At 45.0% G+C, this 8,923-nt stretch overlaps 1 protein-coding gene across 1 annotated transcript in view; it reads left to right on the top strand.

Moving 5' to 3' along the window:
- The window catches only part of nfasca (neurofascin homolog (chicken) a), a 126,624-nt gene that overhangs the window by 4,223 nt on the left and 113,478 nt on the right, over positions 1 to 8,923 (top strand). The window contains exons 3-5 of the mRNA XM_048612000.1: positions 2,832 to 2,937; positions 5,367 to 5,563; positions 8,680 to 8,802. Coding sequence (XP_048467957.1) covers positions 2,832 to 2,937; positions 5,367 to 5,563; positions 8,680 to 8,802 — 426 coding nt within the window. The remainder of the gene's footprint in view (positions 1 to 2,831; positions 2,938 to 5,366; positions 5,564 to 8,679; positions 8,803 to 8,923) is intronic.

The raw sequence follows: 8,923 nt of genomic DNA, 5'->3' as shown, positions 1-8,923 counted from the left end.
AGTACTGACCCTCCGACAGTGCGGCACTCCCTCAGTACTGACCCTCCAACAGTGCAGCGCTCTCTCAGTACTGACCATCTGACAGTGCAGCACTCCCTCAGTACTGACCCTCCAACAGGGTGGCACTCCCTCAGTACTGCACCAAAGTCTAAACCTAGATTATCTGTTCATGTCTCTGGAGTGAGGTTTATACCCACTGCCTTCTGGCTCAGAGGTCAGAGTGCTGGCAAATGCCCATGGCTGACATCATATTGAAGACCACTGTGTAGAGGCATGACAGTGTCCTGACCTTTTGGCCCTGGAGTCAACATTGGAGGACTCAGCATCAGGTCACATTTGATGGAATGATATCTCCTCGAAACATTTGAGTCCACAACCTGGGCTGCCGTTTTTCTTTATCTTAGCTATTTCCAGGGAGTTCCAGTTTGTTGAACGCTTGCTGCTGCATCATTGCATCCTGAATTAATCTCTTTAAGACTGGCTTTATTATCACAAAGGTAAAATTCGGATGGCTGCTTATGGCATGAGACTGTAGCCGGGGGAGGTGCTGTAACTGTGCCTATTGTAGTTGGTCCTTGATCTCAGTGAGGGTTTAACATCCCGTGTTTAATCCGAATGAGGCTGTTTGGTCTCTCTTGTGTGCATTTTCATGTCTTCCATTAACTCCTGCCTGTCAAGCTGAGTGAGATCTTGTGAGGATTTGCTTCTGTCTACATTTGCTGCCAGGCAATGTCTATCACCTGGGTCCCCTTTCAATCTGCTATTCCGTCCATCTGCTTGTTTACAGCTGAGTCTCATTCCCATGCACAGTGTTACTGGATTCATCTGTACACTGGTTAAACCTGGATCTCCTTTCTCTTCAGCTTGTCTCCTTGCTCTTAACTCAGAGTCCATGGTGTTATATGTGCATGGTCTGTGTGTCATATTTAATAGAGCTCTTGATATCAAAAGCTGCTTCGAAGTAAAGCATCAGGATCTATAACTGCGCTGCTACACACGCAGTGTCACAGTGCCTGGATACATTTCCCTTGGAGTGGATATTAGTTCCTCTTTTATTTCTATTTTGAACTAGGCGAAGGAGGTAGAGAAAGTTAATTTCAGTTTGTCTCCTCACTCTCCCCTTTCTCTTATCTTTTCCCTTCCTGTTCTCTTGATACCATTCCAGTGGCCCCAGTCACCATACCATTCCAGTGTGCACACATACCCATTAAGAAATTACTGAAGAAACTCAGCAGGTCTGGCTGCATCTGTGGAGGGAGATACAGTTAGGATTTTGACTCCTTACCTGGATATAACTGTACACAGCACTCCAGATGTGGTCTCACCAAAGCACTGAGCAATTGCAGCAAGATATCCTTACTCAAAATCTCTTGCTATGAAGGCCAACATACCATTTGCCTTCTTCACTGCCCACGGCATCTGCACTGCTTACTTTCAGTGACTGGTGCACAAGGACACCTAGTTCTTTTCTTCTTTCCCAATCTATTGCCATTCAGGTAATAATCTGCCTTCTGTTTTTGCTCCCAAAGTAGATGACCTCACATTTACCCTCATTATACTTCATTTGCAAGCATTTGGCCAATCAATAAACCTCTCCAAGTCACACTGAAGCATCTCTGCATTGTCCTCACAGCTCACCCTCCCACCCAGCTTTGTGTTGCCTGCAAACTTGGAGATATTACATCTAGTTTCCTCATCTAAATCATGAATGTATATTTTGAATAGCTGGGGTCCAAGCTCTGATCTCTGCGCTAGCCCACCAGACACTAGCTGCCTCTTGGAAAACGACCAGTTTAATCCCTCTCTTTGTTTCCTGTTTGCCAATCAGTTCCCTATCCACGAACAAAAACAGAAGTTGCTGGAAAAGCTCACCACATCTGGCAGCATCTGTGAAGAAAAATTCAGAGTTAATGTTTCAGGTCCAGCGACCCTCAGAACTCTGTTCTCACAGATGCTGCCAGACCTGCTGAGCTTTTCCAGCAACTTCTGTTTTTGTTCCTGATTTACAGCATCCGCAGTTCTTTCGGTTTTTATTAAGTAGTTCTCTATCCATGTCAGCACATTACTTCTAAAACCATGTGCTTTAATTTTACATGCTAATCTCTTCTCTGGATCATTATTGAAAGTCTTCTGAAAGTTCAATTAAAACATGTCCATTGACCATCCTTTATCAACTCCACGAGTTATATAAAAGGGATTAGGGAGAAAGCAGGAAGAGGGGACTGAGTTGAAAAATTAGCAATGATCACACTGAATGGCCTACTGACACTCCTATTTTCTATGTTTCCATGAGTCCAATATGATTCTTCTTCAGGACTGAGAGGGTCTGGAAAAGTAGAGGCTTTTATGAGGCAAAATGCTGTTAATTAACCATTGTTCGTGAGGGTCCGTAGACATCTTTCTCTGAGAAGGAGACAGACAAGTGGTTCAATAGCTTGGCGGGTGCTACTTAATTTCAAATACAGGGCAAGACAAGGAGACAGTCCTCCATGAAGTACGTGAGCTGTACAGGATTGAACCCACACCATTAGTGCCATTGTGCACCACATGCAGCCTTCCAGCCAACTAAACAAAGCAACTAGCTAACTTTTTAAATTTTGCGAAGCAGGAGGAAATGCTAGTGAACAGATGAATTCCACATCTTAACCTGAAGAAAAAAAAATGCTCGAGCTGGACAGAGTGAGATGAGTCTTAATTTCAAACTCGAGTAGCAATTTGACAGAGCAACTTGGTGTTGAGGGAAGAGAGAGGAGGTTACACTGCTGTTCTGTCTGTAAGTACTGACATGTTAATCATCATCATTATTTCTTGTCTTTATTTGTTTCTTGCAGTGGCCCAGCCTCCAACCATCACCAAGCAGAGTCCAAAGGATTACATTGTAGATCCACGAGATAACGTTGTTATTTACTGTGAAGGGAAGGGGAACCCAACTCCTGCGTATGTAATTCTTTCTTTACATTGACATGAGGGGAATGCAATATCACCCTGGGATGAGGAGATGAAGGGGGTGGATGGAGGGGAATGGGGGACACAGAATTTGGGGACATGTCCTGTGTGCTGCAATGAACACTATCGTCCACTGGTGGCCATCTCTGAGCAATGTGGAATTAGCACCTCCTGGTGTTTGGAACCAGGTACTGCAGCCCGATTGGCCAATAGGGCAATCTCTTACTTGGAAACCTAACTTGTCAATGTGAGCAGGGTTTCTGCTCAAAGTCCGACTAAGTTACAATACCGGAGAAGGTGATGTCGAGAGGAAATTGACCCCACCTGAATAACACAGCTGAAAGGGCCATTTGTCCCCTTGTGCCCTGCTGACTTTTTGAACCTGCTACTGATCAGTGCCACTCCCCTCGTCTTTCGCTGTACACTGGAAAATTATTTCCTTTTCAAGTACTCATCCAGTTCCTGTTTGTGTGTTGTTATATAATCCTCTTCCACCACCTTTTTAGGGTGTTAGTTCCAGATCAAAAATTCACTATGCTAAAAAAAAACACCTCATTGCACCTTTCTCACTCATTTTCCACCTTAAATCTGAGTCCTCTAGTTACTGACCTTCCATAAGACCATCAGAAACAGGAAAAGGAGTAGGCCATTCGGCCCCTAGAGCCTGCTCCACCATTCAATAAGATCGTGGCTGACCGACATTCCTCATGTCCACTTCCCTGCTTTTCCCTGTAACCCTTGATTCCCCGAATCATCAAGAATCTACCTACCTCAGCCTTAAATATACACAAGGACTCTGCCCCAGAGCTCTCTGTGGCAAAGTATTCTAAAGACTCTGAACTGTCTGAGAGAAGAAATACCTCCTCATCTCAGTCTTAAAATGGTGCAACTTTATTCTGAGACTATGCCCTGTGGTCCTAGACTCTCCCATGAGGGGAAACATCCTCTCAGCATTTACCCTGTCAAGCCCTTTAAGAATCCTGTACATTTCAATGAGATCACCTCTCATTCTTTTAAGCTCCAGTGAGTAGATTCCCAGCCTCCATACCAAGAATCATCCAAGTGAACTTTCTCTGAACTGCCTCTAATGAAATAATATCTTTTCTTAGGACTAAAACTGTGCACAGTGCTCCAGATGTAGTCTCACCAGCACCTTTTCAAGTTGCAATAAGTCTTCCCTACTCTTACACTCTAACCCTCTTGAAATAAAGGCCAATATTCCAATAGCCTTCCTCATTACCTGCTGCACCCTAAGTGCTAGCTTTCTGTGTTTCATGCACAAAGCCCCCCCAAAGTCCCTTTGTGTTGCAGCTTTCTGCAGGTTTTCTCCATTTAAATAAGACTCTGTGTTTTTGTTCTCCCTTCCAAAATGAATAACTTTATATTCTACTTCATTTGCCAACTTCTTGCCCCGTTCCTTAACCTATCAATATTCACTGTAAACTCCAGAACCAAAGAATCACTCAACCCGAAACATTAACTCTGATTTCTCTCCACAGATGCTGCCAGACATGCTGAGCTTTTCCAGAAATTTCTGGTTTTGTTTCTGATTTACAGCATCAGCAGTTCTTTCAGTTCTCTCTGTAAACTGTTTGCATCCCTCTCGCAACTTGCCTTTCCACCTATTTTTATGTCATTTGCAAATTTGGCTACAGTACAGTGCACGGCACTTCCTTCCTCCAAATCATTCCCATACATTTTGCATGGTTGCGGTCCCAGCATGTCTTATGGTGCAGTGGGTAGCATCCCTTCCTCTGGGCCAGGAGTTCCAGATTCAAGTCCTTACCAGAACCTCTTGTTCTGAGAAGCAGCGTTCCCAATGCAGTTTGTTAGGCTGACCCAGGAATCATTCCATGACCTCCCAGTTATACCCCAGCTATTCCCCATAGAGAAATGAAGTGAGCCCGAAGACATGCTTAAAATAATTAACCCTCCAGCCAGATCTCTCCAAGCTGCATGACCACTCGGTTTTGTGCATGCTGATTGGAATTCTAGTTCTGGAAGACACTGTCGCGCATGGACCTTTGGAGGTCCACACACTGGAAAATACACCAAAGGTCATCGGATTTAGATTGGGAGGTGGAATTCAAAAGATAATGACTGATCTGCTTGTGTTTTGAATGGTAGAGCAGGCTTGAGGGTCCCTACGCCTGCTCCTGTTTCATATTTCCATATGTGTGTTTGTAAAGGTTCCCCGAGGAAAGTTCACGTTTCTGCGGCCAGGCCTTCAAAAATGTATCAGCACCTGCATTTGGAGAAATCTCCGTGTTTAGAGTAAGGCCCTCAAGACTTTATCAGCCCAGACAAATGGGATTAACACCCGCAAATTTCTCAATAGGATGGGAAGTGTAATGTTTGTCCTGGATGAATTGGTTAAGACAGGTTAATGGTGCCCCAATTGGCTGACGATGTTTCAACAGCTTCTCGTGGACTCGAAATGGAAAGTTCTTCAATGTCGCAAAAGATTCCAGAGTTTCGATGCGATCGCGGTCAGGGACCCTCACGATGGACTTTCGTTACAGTGGCCGGGCAGAGGACTATGAGGGGGAATACCAGTGCTCAGCCAGAAATGACTATGGAACCGCACTCTCCCACAAAATATTCCTTCGAGTCTCCAGTAAGATGAATCTGTTACAGTTTGAAATAGTGACTCTCTTTGGCACAGAATGTATCAGGGTGGGACTTTTGTTTTGGTGATGTTTCTGGATTCATAATCCAGAGAAGGTGAACTTCAGTCTCACTTTGGATGTTTGACAATTTGAATTCAGTTTAGAAAAAGGAGCGAGCAACAGTAAGACTAAACGGGGAAGATCGCAGTGTCATGATGAAGCTACCTGACCAGTAATCCAAAACCCCAGGTTTAATGTCCTGGATAAGGGAGGGGCTCAAATCCCATCACAGGAACTGCTGGAATTTAAAAAGAAAATAATACATTTTATGAATAAATCTGGAACTAAAAAGCTAGTCACAGTAAATGATGTCCATTAAACTGCCATTTGTTATTGTAAATTTCACCTGGTTCACCGTATGGAAAGAAATCTTCCATCCTTACCTGGTCTGACGTACATGTGACTCCAGACAAACAGCAATGTGTTTGACTCTTGACTGCCCTCTGAAATGGGCTAGCAAGCCAATTAGTTCAAGGGCAATTAGGGTTGGGCAATAAATGATTAACTTTCCAGCGACTACCTGCATCCTGTGAATACATGAACGGTTCACTTTTCATTAAAGAAATCTGGCAGCTTTGCCCATTCACATCCATGTGGCACTCCAATCTCCATCCAAATTGCTCTCTGAATTGGCCTGTCAACATGCTCCATTCTAGGAAATTGGCAGCAGATGTTGTCCTTGGCAATGGTGGCTATTGCATGGGCTTGCATGATCAAATGAGACCATGCTGTATTGTCCACATTCTCTATGTGAGACTTAATAACATACAACGATATCAAGGATATGCTCTAAATGTTGCCCATCACCCCAATCCTTCATTATCTCCCTGAACTTGAAATCTTTCACCTTGCCAACACATCCCTGAACTCTCTGACCATGCCTTGGCAAAAGTCCTCTCATCTGTTTTTTTCCTTAAGCCGACTGGGGCCTCTTGAATTAATTGTTCTTTTCTAACCATCCACAGCTCCTCTGGAGCTCTCTCCTTAAACCTCTCCCGCTTTCCCTGTTTCCACGAAATGTAAAGATTCACATCTTTATTTCAAAGGAATGTAGGTGAGTTATAGCTAGCACTATCCCAATATCCAGGTTAATACTTTTTGCTCAGTCAACCTCATTAAAACAGATGATCTGGCCATTTTCACATTGCTATTTGTGGGAACTTGCTTTGCAGAAGTCAGTTGCCACATTTCCTACAATATAAACTGACTATACTTCGGAAGTGTTACATCAGTTATAAAGCTCTTTAGGAATCCAGAGGCATGAATGACAGTCTGGGAAGGGAAGTTTTTTTTTTATCTCTTTTAAAGAGCTCTCCAAGGTCCACATCTGGTTCACTGGTTTGGCCAAGGGTTGTTTTGAGTTTCCAACTCAACAGAGAGAAAAGACAATGAGCCCTGAGTTTTCACAGAGGCTGGAAATCTGAAATAAAGAGAGAAAATGCAAGATTACATTTCCCTCGCTTTTTCAAAACCTGCTCCATTTCAAACCTTTCCCAGTTCTGATACAAAGCCATTGGTCCGAAAGATGAGATGTTAGCTAATGCCCTTCACTTTGCTGGATTTTGTGGTGAGGAGCATTTAATCAGGCAGGGGATGGTACAATAGCTCAGTGGTTAGCACTGCTGCCTCAGAGCGTCAAGGACCTGGGTTTGATTCCAGCCTCGGGCGACTGTCTGTGTGGAGTTTGCACATTCTCCCCGTGTCTTGTGGGTTTCTGCCAGCTGCTTCGGTTTCTTCCCATAGTTCATAGGTGTGCAGGTTAGGCGGATTGGCCATGCTAAACTACACTCTGTTTCAGCCCCTCTGTTTCAGCCCCTCTATTTCTCAGACTCTGTTTCAGCCCCTCTGTTTCTCGCACTCTGTTTATCGCACTCTGTTTCTTACACTCTGTTTCTTGCACTCTGTTTCAGGCCCTCTCTTTCTCACACTCTGTTTCAGCTCCTCTGATGTCCAGGAATGTGCAGGCTGGGTGGATTAGCCATGGGAAATTGCACATAGTGTACAGGGATGTGCTGGTTAGGTGGATTAGCCATGGGAAATGCAGGGTTACAGGGATAGGGTGGGTCTGGATGGGATGCTGCTCAGAGAGTCATTGTGGACTTGATGGGCTGAAACTCCTGCTTCCACACTGTTGGGAATCTATGAGGCTGGCCAGTGGGGATTCTGCCTCCACCAGGATTAAATCATGAGCGGGAGGCTCAGGGACAGCTTCCTGCTCCCATTGGCCCATAATCTGAAGTCCTTCATTTGGATTTCATGCCGTCACTGCTGAAAGTAACGCAGCAGTTGGCCAGAGACCCACCAGAGGGCAGCAGGACAGGCAGACATCTGTGCCGTGCCACCTGGGCCCCCTGTTGGGTCACAAATGGGTGTTCCACTTGTACGAAGGCACTCTGCACTTGACCCGGCATCTGGGAGGAGTCTCGCTGGGAGTCAAATGATTACCTTTGCGGTTGAACCCTCTCCAAATCCCCCCATCGCTCCAATGGCTTGGGAATCCAGTAACAATACTTGCCAGAGGGTGTCCTGTGCAGTGAAGCCTTTGATTGGCCAGCAGCTCTCAGTAGGGTCTGCTTCACACCCCTGCAGGTCCTTCATCCTGGGAAAGACTCGGCACTGTCCAGCAATTGCCCGATTGACACATAACACAGTGAAGTGTCCCTTAAAGAGGCAATGTGAGGCTCTGAAACTGGAGAACTGCATTGCCTCCATGAATCCAGCCCATTGTTTTGATCTCCACGGATGGTGTCAGTACTGCAGTATTTCCAGAATTTTGTGATTTATCTTCATTACCAATATCCCTCCCTCCTGCCTCAGGTTGTGAATGTTCGTAAATGTTCCTGTCAATGGTGTTTCAACTTTATCTCCTTTTCCCTTATGCTGCTTTCTCCCTTACTGCTGTCGTCCCCCATGGTTGTCTCTCTAGAGATGTTTGATTCCTAGCAAAGGTTCGCAGTTTGTTTGTAGCCACTGCCGTTTGTTCCTGGATGCATCTGAACTTGTTGTGATCCACTATCACTGACAGTCCCTCTCTCTGTCTCTCTGTGTTCTGCGTGACCTGTAGAAGCACCGCTTTGGCGTAAGGAGGTCTTGGACCCTTTCCAGGTTCAGGAAGGAGCACCGTTGATTCTTCCATGTCAACCCCCTGCTGGACTTCCCCCTCCCGTCATCTTCTGGATGGACAGCAGTAAGTTTGGCCAAGTTGCTGCTTGAGGCTTTTAAATGCTGTAAATATTTAACTCCTTAGGATTAACGATATTGTGTATCCTCATTACCACTTGTGGTGTTGACTCATCACCAACTTTCAA

The sequence above is a fragment of the Rhincodon typus genome, chromosome 25 (assembly GCF_021869965.1).
Source record: "Rhincodon typus isolate 14 chromosome 25, sRhiTyp1.1, whole genome shotgun sequence".
Lineage (NCBI taxonomy): Eukaryota > Metazoa > Chordata > Chondrichthyes > Orectolobiformes > Rhincodontidae > Rhincodon > Rhincodon typus.
This window is presented reverse-complemented; position numbering and strand designations above follow the sequence as displayed.